Below are 20582 nucleotides of genomic sequence, written 5' to 3'. Positions count from 1 at the left end.
TGAGAGCATTTGTGATTCTCATTACTCGAACAAACCGAAGTCACGTTTAGTAACTATTTGGTTTTTCGTTTTTGGTTTTTATTTTTGAAAATTAAGTCTATTTATTTCGATCATAGTTCTTTACTATGATTTGCATAATTATTTAAGTATAATGGTTGAACGCTTAGTCGAATTTTTTAAAAATAATTTTATGAAAGTTACTTTTTTTAGTTTTCAGATTTTGGCTTGATTTTTTAAATTATTGGTGAAAAGTAAATAACAAAGAAAATTTAGATGTGGAAGTAATATTCACAGGTTTTAATTTTTAGAAATAATAAAAAAAAAAGTTATCAAATGAAGTCTAAATTTTTCACTATTGTATAGTGGGTGGAATCAAATTTAAATAACTTTTGCTGCATTTGAATTGGATATAAAACTTTTAAATTTGTGTTTAAGGGTTTCGTTTTTGAATTTTGAATTTTTTTTTTCTTTATCCTCAATTGTGTTAACAAGCTTTTAAATCGACTTTTTTATATATGTAGTTTTCTAAACTTAGTAGACATATAATTTTATAATACAAATAAAGAAGTTATACAATTATATTATTATAATTTATATAATTGTTATTTATAAATACAGTTATTCTTAATCAATCTTTTTAAAGATTATTATTAATCAAATTAGATTCACTTTTATTTTCGAACACTTTTATGAAGTAAATAAATTTAATAGCTCTGATAAAAATATAATTTAAATTAGACTAGTAAATATTAACTCAAAAATTAAGTACCTAAAACAAATATATATATATATATATATATATAAAAGTGCAATTCTTCAACGTAATTTTAGGGTTTCATTCCTTTTATTCTTATTCCTCATACTCCTCTAATTTCTTCAGTGAGTTCTCCTCTTACTCCTCCAATTTCTTTCTCTTCTCTTCAACTTTGAGACCTTCATCTTCCACTCCAATTCCTCAATGCCATTTTCACGTTAATTAAAAGTTGATTCCTCTTATCCATAAAAATCTTCCTCTTCTCTTCAAGTCGTTGTTTTTGCTTCAATTGGGAGAGAAGAATGAGGTAAGAATATATTTAGGAAGATTGCTTCAAGTGTCTGGTTTTGTTTTTAAATATGATTTTAAGCCTTCTGATAGTAATATGTTTTGGATTTTAAGCATTCTTTCACTTATAAGGGCATTTTAAGTAAGTTTGGTTTTAGTTTTGTTTAGTTGAAAGAAATATCAACTTTGGAAGCACTTCCAAGAACAATTGATCCATCCATCTTTTATAAAACTTAACCACTACTAAAGTTAAAAGAACCCCTTCTGGAATGCTCTTTCATTTTCGAGTTTGCTCTTGGAAGTTTTTTATGATCATCCACTTTTAAAGCATATTTTAATGGATACGACATGGTTATTGAAGTCCAATTGATTTTGTTATCATTGGTTTAAAATATAATAAGTGTGTGTATATATGAAAAAAAGTCCTTCTAAATAGGAAAAATAATAGACCAAATTTGAAAAATAGACAAAAATGCTTGGACATATGATCAAAATTGAGATGTACATGCACAACAATTAAACATACTTCATACACAACAATTAAACATACTTCCTATTTGTATGTACAATGATACTGTATTTCCATATTTGTTCTTAACATTATAGATTTCTCTTGTAATAAATTGGTGAAGGAATAATGTTTTCTTAAGAAAATTTTAAGTTTGTCACGATGTCGTTGATCAATATCCTCTGTTGGCTCTTCTGATATAGAACTTTTTATAATCTAAGATTTTGGTTGAAGAGCTTGTTCTTATCTTTTAAGTTTTTGAATTTATAATCTAATTGATCAAACAACGCATAAATTTAGGAAGGTGGTTTCAAGTAGTAAATAGTTCATGTTAGTTTTCTGATTGCTTTCTGACAGTCATATGATTGTTATCTTATTACTTTTTGATTGCCTTCTTTTTTCTGTCTATTGTCATCTAATTATTTTTCGGCTATTGTTTTTGCTTCTCTCAATGCATAAAACTTTCCTTTTTCTCACTTTTTCTCTTAAATTTTGTTAATATTTTCAGATAGCCATTTGATTACCTTCTGATTTTCAAATGATTATATTATATTCCCTGTCACATAGTTCGTAGTTGCTTTCTGATAGTCATATGATTGTCATCTTATTACCTTCTGATTACCTTCTAATAGTCATATGATTGTCATCTAATTACTTTTTTGCTGTTGTTTTTGTTTAACCTAATGCATAAATATTTCCTTTTTCTCATTTTCTCTCAAAAATTAGTTAATATTTTCAGATTGTCATTTGATTACCTTCTGATTTTCATATGATTATACTATATTCTCTGTCACATAGTTCGTAGTTTCTAATATAGTCAATTGATTACCATATGATTACTTTCTATTTCTTGTCAAGTAGTTGTTCATGATAGTCTTCTGATTGCCTACTGATAGTCATCTGATTGTCATTTTATTACCTTCTGATTGCATTCTTTTTTCTATGTATTGTCATCTAGTTATTTTTTCATTGCATAAAATAGGAAGAACAATGAAGTTGAAAAAAGCAAAAAAACGAACAAGAAAAATTGATAAGGGAAAGTATTCGACAAAATAACAAGGTAAAAGAACAAGGATCAACCAAAGTCCTGAAGTAAGTAGCATATTACTACATTGTTAGACTGCCTACTAATTAACTCATGTTTTACTTCATGTAGTTAGTGATTGTTGTTTGATACATTCATTTCTTAAATCTAATATAGTGTCAATATACTTTAACAAGACAAGCCATCACATCGGATCAAGGTTCACTATTATTCTAAGTTTGAAATAATTGAAACCTTGATTAAGAATCTAACACCAACACAAATGGAAATGTTTGGCCCATTTGGTTTCTTTTTAGACTTTGGAATCAATATATTTCAAGGATAATTGTTGGTACATCTTATAAGAAGATTTTCTGAAAAAGATAGCACGGATAAACAATTAGTCTTCCATTTAGAAGGGTTTAAAGTTAGATTTTTCATGAAATAATTTTCTTTGATCACTAGTCTAAATTGTAGTCCATTTCCATAATCCTTACAATTGACCAATGAGCAAGGTAAACCACGTTTATTGAGAGATAGTGTTTTTAAGAACTTAGATTCAATTAAGAGAAATTATGTAGTAGCTTCTATTGCAATGCCTTCACATGATGATGAGTCGATAATAAAGCTTGCAAACTTGTACATCTTGGAGTGTTTCCTTCATTGCAAGCAAATGTATAATGAATTGGAGCCAAAAGAACTTGAGATAATAGAAAATGATGAAACTTTAAATAACTTCCCTTGGAGTAGATTAGTTTTTAATCTGACTGGAATTCGTTAGAAGGGATGCACAATCCAAAAGCCCAAATTGTATATTACAAGGTTTTCTACAAGCTTTATTATGTTGGGCACATGAAATTATCCCAAAACTTTTTAACAAGGTGTTGGGATTGTAACATAAATTAGTGAAGAATGCCCATAAATGAAGGAAACACTTTAAGATGTACAAGTTCGCAAGCTTTACCATCGGTCATCATCATGTGAAGCCATTGCAATAGAATCTACTACGTGATTTCTCTTAATTGAACCTAAGTTTTTGAAAACGGTATCTCTCAATAAACACGGTTTCCCTTTGTAACGACCTGACCTTTTGAGTACTCTAATAAGGGTCGTTACTCATAAATACACATTTACATTCAAAACATTTTAACCAGTGAGGAAAATAAATTTTCATTAAAATAATAAAGACATTTTTCCAAAATAAATAACAAATAAGAAAAACCTTGTTTGGGGCCCCTAAAATAATGAAGGAAAAAAAAACTTAAACAAATAAAATTTTGACCAACATCGAGTTTAAAATCAAAACTTTTAAATAGCTTGAAAACGTAAACTGAGCGGAAGCGATTTACATGTCCCATATGGTACGATCACAGGTCCCTCTCGTAGTGATCCCATTACCGGGATCAGGCTATGCATCCACGAGCAAAGAAAAAAAAGCTCGTGGCTCATACAACTACATCGATTTTTTATGATGAAAGAAAAACCAAAAGACGTACTATCTTGCTTTGAAACGCATGTCTAGCGGCCCGTAGGCACACCGTCAAATATGAAAATAACATGAACGTGAACCCATCGACTCACGCATGTCTAGCGGCCCATAGTTACACCGTCAAATATGGAAATAACATGAACATAAACCTTTCGGCTTACGCATGTCTAGTGGCCCGTAGGCACATCATCAAACATGAAAATAGACCCGTAGGTCATCTGAAATAAAACATGTGTCAATGAGAGACAGTAAACCGCTCTACTGGTCTATTCATGTATCACATACATAATATTAGTACTGATTATAAATTCGAATATGCTCATAATACTTATAATTGCCATGCAACAAGCAAAACATAATGACAAAAATCATGCTCAAGAGTCTACTAAGCAACTTTATAGGTCTAGTCTAGGCCGTCTGGCACGATGGCACTGGTAATAGTACCACTTACCTCAACTTAAAAAACGCAAAACAAAAATCTCCTTAGAACTTCTTTAGCACACTTGAATCAACCTAAAGTTGTGGCTTGGTCCAAGACAAATTCTAAAACTTGATTCAATTAGCCAATTAGCCAATTAACCAATCTGATCCAGAATTAAATCCAAAATTAATAACTTAATTTTCCACTATTACTCTCAATCCAAAAGAACAACCAACCAACAACTTACCCAAAACTTATCGATCTTTACCAATTTTATGCAAAACGAAAAATGGTCTCTAGCTTGATGGTCAATGCCTCAAAATTTTCAAATCTTGAATCTAAATTTCACACCAAAAAGAAGTTACAAATTTAACCCAAAATCAAATGGGTGAATTTCACCTCCTAAATTATAAGGAAAATAAGTTTTACCCAAGGTCTTCATAAGATTCCGGCAAAGATCGGGTAGTTGTGGTAGATGGCGTGTCAGCTCGTGGATACTATAGATAGGTAGCGGGTGTTGCTGTCGGACGACATAAATGGTTTAGGCTAGCAGGTAGAGTCTTGCATGAGGAGGTTTTGCGAGAGTGGGAGAGAAAGAGAATTTCTAGTTTTATAGATTTTATTTAGCAGCAATTTCGAACAAATAATAGCTTCAAACACCGATCCTACCGTTCAAAATGAAACTCCATATGCCTCAAACAGATTAACCAAATTTGAGCCCGATCCAACGGTTCAAACTTCAGAAATCGATGAAAAATCGAATTATTTTCTCCCATTTTTTTCCTCTTTTCACTCTCCTTTAATTTCGAAAAAATCTCAACTCTTTTATTTTTTTTTTCAAATTTTTAAAAGATAAATAAAATATTTTATCACAATATCTCCAAAATCTCCAAAGATTCTATTAAATTTATAAATCAATTAACTTTTCAAATTATCTTAATTTAGCCTTCAAAAACCAAAATTAAAAGACATAAAATCCATCAATTTGATACAAATTAAATCATTTCAAATATTTAAATAAATTAAACCACGTGAAATTAATTATCTTTTTAATTTTTTCTTTTTAAGTTGGCCCTAAAATCCAAAATCAAACAAAATTCAATATTTTCAAGGGTTCGAATGTCTAATCAATTAAATTCAATTTAATCAATAAAAGTTTTTCAATTATTTCAATTTAACCCCAATTTTCCAAATGAAAGAGAAATTTAAACTCAATAATTTTAGATAATTAACTTAAATTTTTCTGAAATTTGGGATGTTACACCCTTGCTCATTGGTCAATTGTAAGGATTGTGGAAATGGACTACAATTTAGATTAGTGATCAAAGAAAATTCTTTCATAGAAAATCTAACTTTAAACCCTTCTAAATGGAAGATTAATTGTTCATTTGTATTATCTTTTTCAGACAATCTTCTTATAAGATGAATCAACAATTGTCCTTGAAATATATTGATTCCAAAGTTTAAAAAGAATCCAAATAGGCCTCTTTTAAACATTTCCATTTTTGTTGGTGTTAGATTTTTAATCAAGGTTTCAATTATTTCAAACTTAGAACAATGATGAACTTGACCTGATGTGATGACATGTCTTGTTAAAGTATATTGATGCTATATTAGATTTAAGAAATGAATATATCAAACAACAATCACTAATTACATGAAGTAAAACATGAGTCAATCAATAGGGAATCTAACAACTAATGGGTATTTGATGCTTTAATTTATTGTATTTATTCTTTTTGTTTTTCTCTCATTGAACTCAACATTGTATATATTTTATGGACTGGAGTTTTAGTCCAAGGGGTGTTTGTTAGGTTGTATGTCCTAAAACTCCCAGATTGTAGAGTTAAACATTTTCTATTATCAATAAAGATGTTATTCAACATTTCTTCAATAAAGTTGTTATTGAACTTGTAAATTGCATTTGTAAAGACTAAATCCAATAAACTAAGATCTATGGTTATTATATGAATACTTGAACTTTATGTGGAGACATAAAAGTGGATCAAGTTCGAGTAAATAATCAAAATGATCTATAGTATATGAATAAGGTTGAGTGTCTTATTCTTGTTGTAAGGTGCTACAAACGAAGTGATCCTGATTCGTTCATGTATTAACATGAGGAGTGGGGGCATCCTATGCAATGAGTTTGCATAAGATAAGTCACTCTTACTTTATAACGTTGTTTACTGTTTAAGACTGACTATTTCGCTTAGATGACCTAGGTAACTTGATCTTAATCCTGAGCTAACTATGAACTCATGTGTATTCGGGATTATCCTTAGATTTGCATAGGTTAGAGTTGGCTCAACAGCACCGACTCAATAAGCCTCATGCCGCTTCAATATTAAAGCATGTATCAATGATTACTCAATAAGATAATCAAATGACAATCTGAAAATATTAATTAATTTTTAGAGAAAAATGAGAAAAAGAAAATATTTATGATTAGGTGAAACAAAAACAACAACAAAAAAATAATTAGATGACAATAGGTAGAAAAAGAAGGCAATCAAAAGGCAATAAGATGACAACCATACGACTATCAGAAGACAATCAGAAGATTATCATGAACTATTAACTACTTGACAAAAAATAGAAGGTAATCAGATGACAATCAGTTGATTATATTAGAAACTACGAACTATGTGACAGGTAATATAGTATAATCATGTGAAAACCAGAAGGTAATCAAATAACTATCTGAAATTATTAACTAATTTGTAGAGAAAAAAAAATGAGAAAAAGGAAATATTTATGCATTAGGTGAAACAAATACATCAGCCAAAAAGTAATTAGATGACCATAGATAGGAAAAGAAGGCAATCAGAAGGTAATAAGATGAAAATCATATGACTATCAGAAGACAATCAGAAGACTATCATGAACTATTAACTACTTGACACAAAATAGAAGATAATCAGATGATAATTAGTTGAGTAGAAACTACGAACTATGTGATAGGGAATATTGTATAATCATGTGAAAATCATAAGGTAATCAAATGACAATATGAAATTATTAACTAATTTTCAGAGAAAAAATGAGAAAAAGGAAATATTTATGCAAAATGAGAAAAAGGAAATATTTATGCATTAGTTAAAACAAAAACAACAGCCACAAAATAATTAGATGACAATAGACAGAAAAAGAAGGCAATCAGAAGGTAATAAAATGACAATGATATGATTATCAGAAGACAATCAAAAGACTATCATGAACTATTAACTACTTGACAAAAAATAAAAGATAATCAAATGACAATGAGTTGACTATATTAGAAACTACGAACTATGTGATAGGGAATATGGTATAATCATATGAAAATCAGAAGGTAATCAAATGACTATCTGAAAATATTAACTAATTTTTAGAGAAAAAGTGAGAAAAATATGCATTGAGAGAAACAAAAATAATGGCAAAAAAAAAAAAAAAAATTAGATGACAATAGACAGAAAAAAGAAGGCAATCGGAAGGTAATAATATGACAATCATATGACTATCAGAAGGCAATCATAAGACTGTCATGAACTATTAACTACTTGAAACAATCTTCCTAAATTTATGTGTTGTTTGATCAATTAGATTATAAATTCAAAATTTATAAAGATAAGAACTAGCTCTCCGAAGAGCCAACTGAGGATTTTGATCAATGGTATGGAGAAAAACTTAAAATTTTCTTAAGAAAACATTATTCCTACAACAATTTATTACAAGAGAAATCTATAATGTTAAGAACAAATATGGAAATACAGTATCACCATGCATACATATAGAAAGCATGTTTAATTGTCGTGCATGTACATCTCAATTTTGATCATATGTCCAACTATTTTTTTGTCTATTATTTTGCCTATTTAGAAGGACTTTTTTTCATATATACACACATTTTTTATATTTTAAACCAATGATAACAAAATGACTTCAATAACCATGTCGTATCCATTAATATATGCTTTAAAAGTGGATGATCATAAAAAACTTCCAGAAGGGGTTCTTTTAACTTTAGTATTGGTTAAGTTTTATAAAAGATGGATGGATCAATTGTTCTTGGAAGTGCTTCCAAAGTTGATATTTCTGTCAACTAAACAAAACTAAAACCAAACTTACTTAAAATATCCTTATAGGAGAACAATGCTTAAAATCCAAAACAACATATGACTATCAGAAGTCTTAAAATCATATTTAGAAGCAAAAACAGGCACGTGAAGCAATCTTCCCAAATATATTCTTACCTCATTCTTCTCTCCCAGTTGAAGTAAAAACAACCGCTTGAAGAGTAGAGGAAGATTTTTGTGGGTAAGAGGAATCAACTTGTAATCGACATGAAAATGATGTTGAAAAACTAGAGTGGAAGACGAAGGACTCGACGTTGAAAAGGAGGAAAAAATTAGAGTAAGAAGAAAGCTCGGTGAAGAAATTGGAGGAGTAAGAGGAATAAGAACAAAAGAAATGAAACTCTAAAATTATGTCGAAGAAGAGCGTGAATTGATTCAAATAAGTAGGGTATCTTCGACATTTTCTTTTAAACCTATTAGTGAAATTGGGCCGGACTTAAGAATTTGCCATTCTTGCAAAATCAATAAATATTGTCCATGGACCTAATCTTAGAAAAAAATTTCAACATTCCTACGACTGCCTCCATGAACTAATAACTTTAAATTTTATTTAAGGAAATTATGATCGGTGGGTATGATAATTAGTGTAATGGTTGATCAGGAAAATTTCACGAAATGATCCGAAACCCAAAAACTTTTCTACTAATGACCTCTTCCTAAAAACTTTTCTACCATTGACCTTTTCCCCATGCGAAATTTCAAAATTACCCCTAGTTTTTAAAAAGCCTTTAGACCGCACGGTGAACGCGTCTCTACGAATATTTAAGCGAGCATTTAGATATCATTAAGCGATCGTTTAGCTAAATGTTACGCGATCGTTTAGATATCTATTATGCGATCGTTTGGGTAACTATTATGTGGTCGTTTAGTTTTTGTTATATGATTGTTGAGATATCTATTATGTAATCGTTTAGATATCTGTTATGTAACCGTTGAGGTTTTGTTAAACGATCGTTTAGATTTTTTTATGCGATCATATAGAGAATACTAAGCGATCGTTTAGCTATCTACTATACAATCGTTGAGATATCTATTATGCAATCGTATAGTTTTTATTAAACGATCGTTTAGAGAATATTAAGCGATCATTTAGCTAACTGTTATGCGATCGTTTAGATATCCATTATATGATCGTTTGGCTAACTATTACGCAATCGTTTAATTTTTGTTATCCGATCGTTGAGATATCTATTATGCGATCGTATAGTTTTTGTTAAACGATCATTTAGGTCTTGTTATGTGATCGTTTAGATAATACTAAGCGATTTTTTATAAATTACTACACGATCGTATAGTAAATAATTGCATAGTAATATCTAAACGATTGCATAGTAATGTATAAACGATCGTATAGTAATGTATAAACAATCGTATTGTATAAATTACTATACAATTGTTTATAAATTACTATGCGATCATATATAATTTACTACACGGTCGTTTATAATTTACTCAATGATCGTGTTGTAATTTATGAACAATCGTGTAGTAATTTATAAACGATCGCATAGTAAACGATTCCTTATGTTATAAACGATTGCATAGTAAACGATTCCTTAAGAATACTCATGGCATATATTACTAAACGATCGTTTATAATTTACTAAACGATTGTGTATAAATTATTACACGATCGTTTATAATTTACTATATGATAATGTATAATTTACTACACGATCGTTTATAATTTACTATACGATCGTATTGTAATTTATGAACGATTGTGTAGTAAACTATACATGATCATATAGTAAACTATAAACGATCATGTAGTAATTTAATGTTAAACGACACTTATTATGAAAGCGATCCGAGAGAAGAAATCGTACATTGAATGAAGGGCTGAAGAAACCGTTGAAGGAAGAAGAAATGTGGACTGAATCCGACGATGAAAACTACGAGAGAAAGCTACGAGAGAATCCGAAGATGTTGGGCTAGAACTCTGAGAGAAAGCTACGAGAGAACAATGAGAGAATTTCGTGGGGAGTTTGACGACAGAAAGTGAATAATGAGAGAGACGCTCCATTCTCTTCAAAATATTAGTTGGGAATAAATGTTTTGGTAGAATGTTGGTGGTGTATTAAATGCACATTGAATGAAGGGCTGAAGAAATCATAGAAGGAAGAAGAAATGTGGTGTTTTTTAAAAATTAGGGGTAATTTTGAAATTTTGCATAGGAAAAAGGTTAGTCGTAGAAAAGTTTTTAGGAAGAGGTCATTAGTAGAAATTTTTTTGGATTTTGGGTCATTTCGTGAAATTTTCCCTGTTGATCGCGACAAGACGGCTGTAGCCAGTTGGTGATGGTAGAATCTAATTGTCACTTATTTCTAATTAAACATAGTGTGCAGGTATTTTGATCACTTTCATATATCATGAAAATTCGGAAGGAAATTTCAATTATATACTCAAATATTGTTTTTCTAAAGTTTGGATTCAATTATTTGAGAGTAATTATTTTAAATAGAAAATTTGTTGAAAATATTTTCAATACAGTAAATTGTCATTGTCTATAATGATAGACGACAATAGACATCTATCAATATAGATGTTTATCTCAATTTATTATTTGTAGATAATAATATTTTGTATATTTATAAATAAGTGGGTTTATTTTTCTTAATTTGAAAACAGTTCATTATTTTACTCAAAAATAGGTTATTTTCCAAAACTAGTTTTTTAAAAATTATAATATAACATTCACACGTGCAGTAGCAGTACATAAAGACATTCGTAACGAGAGCCTGTGGATTATCAAAAAGTTTATATTTTTCTCCGAATTTTCTCATTTTGATGCAAGCAAATTCCAGAATCAATGAAGATTAGGAACACCTTTCTGAAAACAACATACAACAGAAATCGAAATTTTCATGTTGATAATCATCGAGTCGAGAAATTTGCTCAGACGCCAAGATTCCTCGCCAGAATCCCTTCAAACGAAATCCCAGGTCCAAATGCCAGAATCAATCCCCATTCCTCAATTTCCCCACCACCCATCTTCATTTTCAAGCTTTCTTCCATCATGTATTCCAGTACGTACACAATCGTGTTACTGCTCGCATTTCCATAGTCCATCAGAGCTCGCCGGCTCGCCGTCAGCTTCTCAGGTAACAGTTCCAATCTCTTCTCCAACCTGTTCAGTATTGCTGGTCCACCTGGATGTACTGCCCAGAATATCTTGTTGTATTCTTTCTCTTTCAGTCCAAGTGTTTGAAGAAATGTCTCACAGAAACTTTCGATGTTATCTTCGATTATCTGAGGAAGTTCTCTTGCTATTGTGAAACTAATACCCTCCTCTGACAGTTTCCCATCGATTATGTTCTGGGTATCCGGAATGAATTTCTGGGTTGCTGTGTGGAGCTCAAAAAGTGGCCGTTCAATGCCCAAAACAGGGTCTGTGCCAATTAGCATCGCCCCTGCACCATCCCCAAATAATGCCACGCCTACCAGATCGTATGGACGATTTGCACTCGGTGGCTTGTAGCTGTAAAGGATGTTTGCATTTTGTTGGATGATATAATATTAAATTTATCGTTTACATTTAAATTTTTGGTCAATTGGTGATTTAAGATAATATCGGTAGTTTAGGAGGTCATATGTTTAAACTCTTGCAACATTATTTCCTCTTCAATTAATATTGATTTTCACTTGTTGGGTCTTCTACATATTTTAAGTCAATAAGTAAAGAAAGTGTTTGATAATATAATATATGTATGAGCATAGAAGGTGTTTAAAGAGTTACCCAATAATGGTGGTTTCAGAAGTGACAAGGAGGACCCGGCTTCCTGGGTTGTTTTCAGCTAAGTCTTTGGCGACTCTAAGGCCTGCTACACCTCCAGAGCAACCCATGAAGTAAAGCATGACTCGTTGGGTGTGAGGGCTGAGCCCAAGGCCCCTTGCTAGGAAGAGATCACCACCAGGTAGGCGAGCTTCACTTGAAGAGACATAGACTAAGTGGGTAATATCTGAAACTGACCTTCCCCAGTTCTTAATAGCAGCTTGTGAAGCTTCAATGGCCATGTCTGTTACAGCTTTGTTGCAAATCTCCAGTCTCTGCTTTATGGTTGCTTGGCCTTCCATTGCTAGCTCTGGGTACTTCTTCAATATCTCTTCTGACATCACCACGTATCTGGTTTTGACTGTTGTTGTCTTGCCTGTGGAATTTCATTAGAGGATGACAGTTAATTCAGTTAAAAGGAGAAGTGATACAGAAATGTACTTGTAGAATTCTTTTAAACCATCTTAGAAGTTCTATCCAAGTTCTTTCAGATCAATGAAATGTGAGATATTTTTGGTTTTAGCCATCCAGAAAGAAGAGAGAATGAAAGTTTAAAATTACAGAGTCGAGTGAGCTTCTGCTTGAGGTCTATATCGTTGCAGCTCGTGTCCTTGAAATAGCCGTCGACCAGGTAGTCTTGTAGGACAAGTTGGGGGGGTAGGGCCTTCCCAAGAGCCAAAATTGTAGCTTTTCCAGGGTTGGCCTTTCCCTTGGAAGCTCCTTGTACCCCATTTTTGTTTTCCATCTCTTTCATAACTTTCCAAAGAAACTTGGGAAACAAACGATTCTTTGCAATTTGGAAGGACAACAAAGCTATTTATAAAGTTGTACTACCTGTTCATCACCTACAAAGGCAGTTTGAATGCTCAAACTCTGCAATGGAAGGCATGTCATTTGAAACTGATCGTAGATTTTAGAATGATAATTAGTTGAGAATCAGGGCATTCATGTAGGCTGTGTGTTAATTAATAAGGTAAAGATTTGGTTAAAGTGTTTATTTAGAGGGTGTTTGATGGGTGGGTTGGAGTTGAAGCCCACCCCGTGTTTGGTGGACGTTAAAATTAAAATGGTTGGTTTTAAACCCACCGTTTTACCTCCTCAATTTGTCCCCTCGTTTCACTTCCCATTTGCAGCGTTTTAATTACTCTGCTTTCGCTTTCTCTCTCTTTCCATCACGCGTTTTCATTAATCAGATCTCTCTCTTCTCATCTTCTCCCTTCTTTCATCGTTCGGTTTGTTCTCTTCATCTGATCTCTTCGTTCTCCTCCGGCTGAAATGGGTTGTATTCATCTCTTCGTTTCTCTTCTTTGGTTTATTTGTATGTCCTTTTTTTTGTTTCTTTTTTCTTGGCTTTTTTGTGTGTCTATTCCTCTCAAACTTCTTTGGTTTCTTCTTAGATCGGTAGATACGAACGCTTTTCTAGTAGATCTAACGATATTTCGATAGATCTACCCATTTTCTTGGTAGATCTAACTATTTTTTTAGTATACATGGACGATTTTATAGTAGATCTAGTTTTTTTTTTTTTTTTTTTTGAGATCTAAATTTGTTTTCGATTACTTTGTTTAATGCTGAATATTTGTACGTTGTCCTCTTGATTTCCTCATGCCATATTCTTCTTTGCATGTTTTATTCTTCCTTGATTTTCCGATTCCAGACTATTCTAATTTATCGAGCATGTTCGTGACTACCTAGGGTTTACTCCTATAATTTGTTCACCTCTTACAATTAGTTTCCACTTTTGATTCCACTGGCTCGAATGAGTTATATTTTTTTTATCCATTTATATTGTATTATATCCGTATTTGATTGTGTTAAATCCGTCTCTGTTCTTCATTCCCCTACTAATATGTGTTTTGTTTCCTGACTGTCTTCCATACTTTTTTTTATCCAAATTTCCTCTGGTCGCTTCAATATTAAAGTATGTGTCCTTCCTTTGCCCTTTTTGTTATGCTTTTCCATCAAAATTGGATGGCGAGTGAATTCCTAGTAGGGGATGCTGACCATGTTATTGGAGCTTGGTGGGGTCAATCCACCCCAACAACAAGTCTGTTTTTTTTTTTTTCCATGAAGGCCGATGATGATTTGTTCAAAAAATTTGTAGTCTCATATTTTAATATGATTTCTGTTTTAATTTTATTTCCTTTTGATTTTTAGATTAAAAAAAGGCATGCATCTATGTTTTTCCTTATCCTCTTAATGGATTTTTTTAAAAAAATTTCCTTTCAATCTATTTTTTCTTATCTTTTGAGTATGATTTATGTTTTAATTTTAATTCCTTTCAATCTGTTTTCTGTTTCCTTTCGATCTGTTTTCTGTTTTAACTCTAGTGAATGAGTTTTTTTTCTTCGTTCCATTTAATTTGATTTAGTATTCAAATAAATTTAATTTTTTTACATTTAAATTTGACTTCAATTTTAGAAGTGTGAAACTATTTATTTTCTTTGCTTGGAGTTGGATTTGTTCCAATGAAATATTTTCTTAAAATCTTAAGGCCTTCTAATCTGTATTATTACATCCTTTCATGTGTGAGATATTATGTTGTATTATGTTGTATTTATGTCCATTTTTAGCTCAACCATCGAATTAATATTGACTTGACCATTACTTAATTTATTTATTTTTGAGTTGACTATCTTTAATATGAGTTTATTGTAATTACTCTTTGAGTTTATTGAGTTTAGGTGCACTTAAGTATATTTAACTTTTGCACTAACCATCCTTATTGTATCCTCTACTTATGTCTCAATCTCTCCTCGTGTTTTTTGAGATTTCTCCATAGACTCCTTTGGTAAAGTGTATTGATCCTTTCTTTTTATTCCAACTTTCTCTTAAATCCGTTTTACATTCTCGCATGTGCTGTCTAGCTGTTGCAATATGCTTTGTTTCCTTCTTCCACCTCTAACTTCAACTTATTTCATTCATGTAAGGTATGTCTCCTTCTTTCCTTATAATCAAAGTAAGATCTGTTGCTAACATTTTTTTTTTTTTTTTGTTAAGCCCTGAACCGATTATTCTACCACTAGTTGTGGATTGTCTCGACCTTTGTTCACTCCGAGCATAAACAAATGTATGATCTCGTATATTTTATTACTACTTCAATCGTATTAATGTACACTATAGTCTAACTACACTTCTTTTTCTTCCATGTAGAGCCCAAATTAATCGAACATATCTTTCGTAACTAGTTTGAGGTTGTTTTCCGTTCGAAATGATCTTCGTTATTGTCTATTCTTTGTTGTACTTGTTGGGGACTGTTTAGTTGTAATGTATTTTTGACTTGTGTGTTCAACATTTTCCCACATTTTCTCCCTTGTGAGAATATTGGACTTCTTTTTTCTCCTATGGTTTTTCAATAAGACTATTATAACAAAAGTTATTAGGAAAAATATTATTTTGTATTGTTAAATTCTGGATTGTATCAATTTAAATCTTGAATTATCAAATGAATCAATTTAAATCCTAAGTTTTCTCAAAGTATATTAATTTCATCTTCCATTATGTTTGATTTGGATAAACATAGTGTTAAACTTATAATTTTGTTAATTAAATCTCTATATTTTTACAAACGAATCAATTTGAACTTACTTTGAAAATTGTTCCTGCATCAATTCTAATTGTCCATTTTATTAATATGAAATAATTGTATGTTTTACATGATATTTCTTAAATAAATTTAAGGATTATTAATTAGTACACTTATGAGAAGTTCACACTTTCATAGATACAAATATTATTTTATTGTTTAAATTTATATAATACAAATATTAAAATGTAAAAACTGAAAATAATTACATGTTTTGCATGATATTTTTTAAAAAAGTCTAATGAGTATTAATTAATACACTTATGAGAAGTTCAAAATTTTCAATTGATATAATTATTATTTTACGGTTTAAACTTATATAATACAAATATTAAAATGTATAAACTGAAAATTTTTCCAAGTCATTTATTATTAACCAACTCTATTTACTTTTAAAACATGCTAACAGAAGAATAATAACTAAATTTAGGATAAATTGATTTTTAGTTTGATAATTTTACTAATTCAAAGATAATAGGTTTCTATTGATATTTTTATTTATCCTTTTTAAGTCTTAAATAAAAATTTAAAACTACACACATGAAATAATTCAAACAATATAGATTGAAACTTTGAAAATAAAGAAGACATAGCAATAAAATGAAAAAAGGTCTTAAAATAAACTTTGAAAACTAACTGCACATGAAAGTATTCAACCAAATTTCTTATTTTTTGGGTGTGAGATACAAGGGCCTCCCTAGAAATAATTTTAGGTGCTTTGGTATTTTCCTATACATTTTTTGTCTACTATATAACTTCTTCAAAAACTTTAACTATCAAATATTGACTCAAACCAAATTGTCCAAATTGTTTTATGATATGAAAGTAGTGTTTTGTTTTAATGTACATATATTACATTTTAAGTTGATATTTATAATATAATTACACAGAGTTGTTGTGGATAATGTTAAGTAAGTCCCAAAACTATCGTTACAAACCAACTTTAAATTATGCTTAAATTGTAGACTATTATAATAAATCTTGGACAATCCCAAAAATGGTAGACTATAATATCAAATTCTATACAAATCCAAATATGTCAAGTTTTATAATACTTATATGGACTTTTGTCACTATTACGTAGAGGCACTCTTATCACTTTAGTTTTTTATAGGTAGTAAAAGGTTGTATGAAGGGACCTTTATACTATAACCCATGCATCCTAACTCACAAAAGACCATTCACTTCAACGTTCATTACTGGTATTGACTGCCCATATTATGAAAATATAGGTAGATGGGAAAACACAAATTCTATGTCGTTTTCATTATTTGTAACCTAGGGATCTACCTATCCTGGCACGAATATCATGGACAAGTGAGTGAGTAAAGGGGCATTATACAAGTCGTAGGAAACATTCGATGAAGCGAAGCACGGGTATAGGTCTTACAGTACAACGCACATTGGACAAGTTAGTAACTAGGGCGAAGGACAATGTAGTACAATTATTGCAACTGTAATAGGTTTCTTTTTTGGGATGATTGTAATGTATAATTGGCTCGAGATAGTCCGATATGAGTGATGTACTCAGTTGTCACAACTTGTCATTTTGTAACTAAACCCAAGTTCACTAATTCTAAGTGTAATTCTTTTAGGACCTACATACTTCCCGCATTACTCTCGTAAGATGGAGACTGTTCAGGAGTTGTTTAAAATCATAACAATTGAGTCTCAAAGACAATTATTCTTCACTTTGGCAACACTGATTAATAATAATAGAATGATAGAATAACAACCAACGAACGTTAGATATTGCATTCGGCAATTGACATTCTTCTGCCTCATTTATGAGAGTGACTTAGCATGTCGTGAGAGTACTCGGATGGATAGAAGGACGTTTATGATTTTGTGCAATATGATTCAAATGAGGGGATGTTTGGAGCTAGGTAGATGTATTGGTATTGAAAAGATGGTGGCAATGTTCTTACATATTCTTGCTCATGATGTGAAGAATAGAGTGGTATACACATTTTTCGAGATCTGGAAGACGGTTTCAAAATATTTCAATGCAGTTCTTAGAGCAGTAATATAGCTACACACAATATTGTTGAAAGGCCTTGAACTAGTTACAAGTACATGAACCTATGGACGATAAAAATAGTTTAAAGTAGAAAAAAAGTTCTAGTATCATTCTATTAATGCACCAGAAATAAATTATGTTGACATCTTCTCGAATTATCATAATTAAACAATTTCAACATAATTGCTTGGGTGCATTGGACGACACGTACATGAAAGTGAATGTTAGTGTCGTAGATCGACCACGATATAGGACGAGGAAGGGATAAATCGCCACTAATGTTCTTATGGTATGTGATCAGAGCAGAGAATTCATCTTCGTTATGCCAGGCTAGGAGGGCTCGACCGCCAACTCTAGGGTCCTGAGGGATGCAGTTGCGCGACCACATGCACTGAAGGTTCCAAAGGGTATAAAAATCACTCGTGTACATAAAAAAAACCTTAAGTTATTCCATTAATAGACATGTATTACAATCATAGAAATGGTATAGGGTACTACTACCTGCGCGATGTTGGTATTACAATCATAGAAATGGTACAAGGTACTACTATCTGTGTGATGTTAGCTATCCTAATGTGAAGGATTTTTGGCTTCGTATAGAGGGGAATGCTACCATCTCTCAGATTGACATGGTGCGGGCAACGCACTGACAACACCGAGAGAATTTTTCAACATGAAACATTCGTTGGCAAGAAATGTTATCAAGTAAGCATCGGACTGGTGAAGGGCCGATGGAAAATTCTTAGGGGCAAATCCTTCCACCTGGTACAGGTCCAATGTCGAACGATAACTGTGTGTTGCCTGATTCACAACATAATCACAAGGGAGATGGGGATCCGTGCTTCACTTGATGATTCGCTGAAAGAGAATTATGCTTCTGCTGTTACGGAGGGAGAGAATATTAAATTTATTGAGACCTCAGACGAATGGACCCAATTTAGAGATGATTTGACTGTCGAAATGATTTTCCAAAAGATCATGATTATGTTTTTGTCGTGGACATTTTTAACATTTTTAATTCGACTATTTGACTTCATGGTTTTAGTTTTTTTTTATTTTTTAACATGTCGAACGAAGCTGTTTAATATTTTCAACAATACTGAACAATGTACAGTGTACTTGTTTTTGTATAATTTCTAATATTGCTTCCATATACAAATGCAGATTCATCCTAACGTGAAGGAATTGTGGAACAAGTCATTCTCCCATTACGATGGACTATCAAGTGTATTTGGGAAGGATAGGGCAACCGGGCACTATTGCAAGCCCCTAGTGGTGATGGCATCCTATTTGTTCCGGGAAATAGAAGACAAGATTCGGCTAGGATCACAAGAATACCCTACCCCTGATAATGAACAAATCCAATTGTCTGAGGATGCAATGGAAAAAGATCAAGTAGATATGTCCACAGGGAGAGCAAGTGCACCAAATATCTTCAGCGGCAAAACAAGCGTATCAGCGGAGCCATCCAGAGGGACTAAAAGGAAATGACTCACATTCCAGAATGAAATGATCAACACCACTAATATGCAATCAGCATACATGGGCAGGCTCGTCGCGTGGCAAGCCGAGAAATATGAGATGAAATTTGGACGTCGAAAGGAGGTAGTTCAAGCCATATCTGGTATTGAAAGGCTCACTGAGGATGGTAGATGTGACCTAATTGATATAATTGGCACAAACATACAAAAAACGGACCTCTTCCTAGCTGTACCAAAAGACAAACGACTACAGTACTACACACGCCTTCTTGCTCAGTCCCACTAGACTGACCACCTAATATTCAACCCAAAAACATATATTTTGTGATTTTTTTTGTAAATGACCACATGTTCGTTCAATTGATATTATTTTCGTGATGTTTAGAACAATACTATACTATCACATTCTCACCATCATTATGAAATGGAAGGTAAACACTATCACATTCCCACCATCATTATGAAATGGAATGTAATTATTCTATGTATGAATTCAATTCTAGATATACGATCCGTATTATATAAACATAAACAATTAAGTTTTCCAGTTATTCAAGTTCATGTGTATATTATGTGAAATAATAATGTTCAGTTAGCAAGATTCAATGTATATATATACAATATACCAATTCATTAGTAATTAAGTAGTAATATGACATGTATCTTGGTGGTATATTTTATAGATTGAAGAGAATTAGAATTATTATAGTTTTTGAAAAGAATTCATTGAAAATAATCTGTTATATTTTACAAATTAAGATAAAAAATTTGAGATTGTCCAGATTATGTCATAAAATATTTGAGAAAATAGATTTATAGTTGAAAATTAATCAACAATAGCAAAGTAAGGCAAAATAAAACAAAAATTAAATTAAATTAGATTTTTTTTTTTAAAAAAAAAAAAAAAAATTCATTTACAAAACTGTATCAGATACCCCACAACTCAACTCAACTCCTGCACTCAAACACAGATTTTCAAACAACCCTACACACCAAACAAACAGATAATTTAACTCTCCAAATAATAATTACCAACTTAACTCAACTCTCTGCTTTTATCACGTACCAAATGCCCCTTAGTACATATGCAGTCGATTTGAGTTGACATGTTCTGATTT

The 20582-nt window shown here is 31.4% G+C and overlaps 1 protein-coding gene and 1 long non-coding RNA gene across 3 annotated transcripts; one reads left to right on the top strand and one right to left on the bottom strand.

Moving 5' to 3' along the window:
- The first annotated feature begins 11318 nt into the window (after positions 1 to 11318).
- LOC120077651 (uncharacterized) lies at positions 11319 to 12934 on the top strand. Its single transcript, XR_005481802.2, has 3 exons — positions 11319 to 11706; positions 11903 to 12519; positions 12598 to 12934. It is a non-coding gene; the product is annotated as an uncharacterized LOC120077651 (long non-coding RNA).
- On the bottom strand, positions 11392 to 13154 carry LAP5 (Chalcone and stilbene synthase family protein). Of its 2 annotated transcripts, none has more exons than XM_039031606.2 (3): positions 12939 to 13154; positions 12342 to 12753; positions 11392 to 12083 (listed from the first exon to the last, which is right to left on the bottom strand). In XM_039031606.2, exons 1-3 carry the CDS (start codon positions 13129 to 13131, stop codon positions 11501 to 11503), a joined length of 1188 nt encoding a protein of 395 aa, XP_038887534.2. In that variant the 5' UTR covers positions 13132 to 13154; the 3' UTR covers positions 11392 to 11500. The 2 variants fall into 2 exon arrangements, with proteins under 2 accessions (XP_038887534.2, XP_090169806.1); XM_090313680.1 differs by having other exon boundaries at positions 11501 to 12083; positions 12342 to 12752; positions 12878 to 13154.
- Positions 13155 to 20582: the final 7428 nt, after the last annotated feature.

The sequence above is a fragment of the Benincasa hispida genome, chromosome 5, assembly GCF_027475165.1.
Source record: "Benincasa hispida cultivar pf3 chromosome 5, pf3_genome.v1.1, whole genome shotgun sequence".
Taxonomy (NCBI): domain Eukaryota; kingdom Viridiplantae; phylum Streptophyta; class Magnoliopsida; order Cucurbitales; family Cucurbitaceae; genus Benincasa; species Benincasa hispida.
Note: the sequence above shows the minus strand (reverse complement) of the source record. Positions and strands in the feature narration are given on the sequence as shown.

Excerpts from the sequence above, each read along its gene's own strand:
- LAP5 (XM_090313680.1), bottom strand. The coding sequence starts at position 13,131 with ATGAAAGAGATGGAAAACAAAAATGGGGTACAAGGAGCTTCCAAGGGA. Across the intron at positions 12,753-12,877 it reads AAACCAAAAATATCTCACAT|CAAGACAACAACAGTCAAAA; the intron begins TTCATTGATCTG and ends AAATTCCACAGG. Across the intron at positions 12,084-12,341 it reads TCTGAAACCACCATTATTGG|CTACAAGCCACCGAGTGCAA; the intron begins GTAACTCTTTAA and ends CATCCTTTACAG.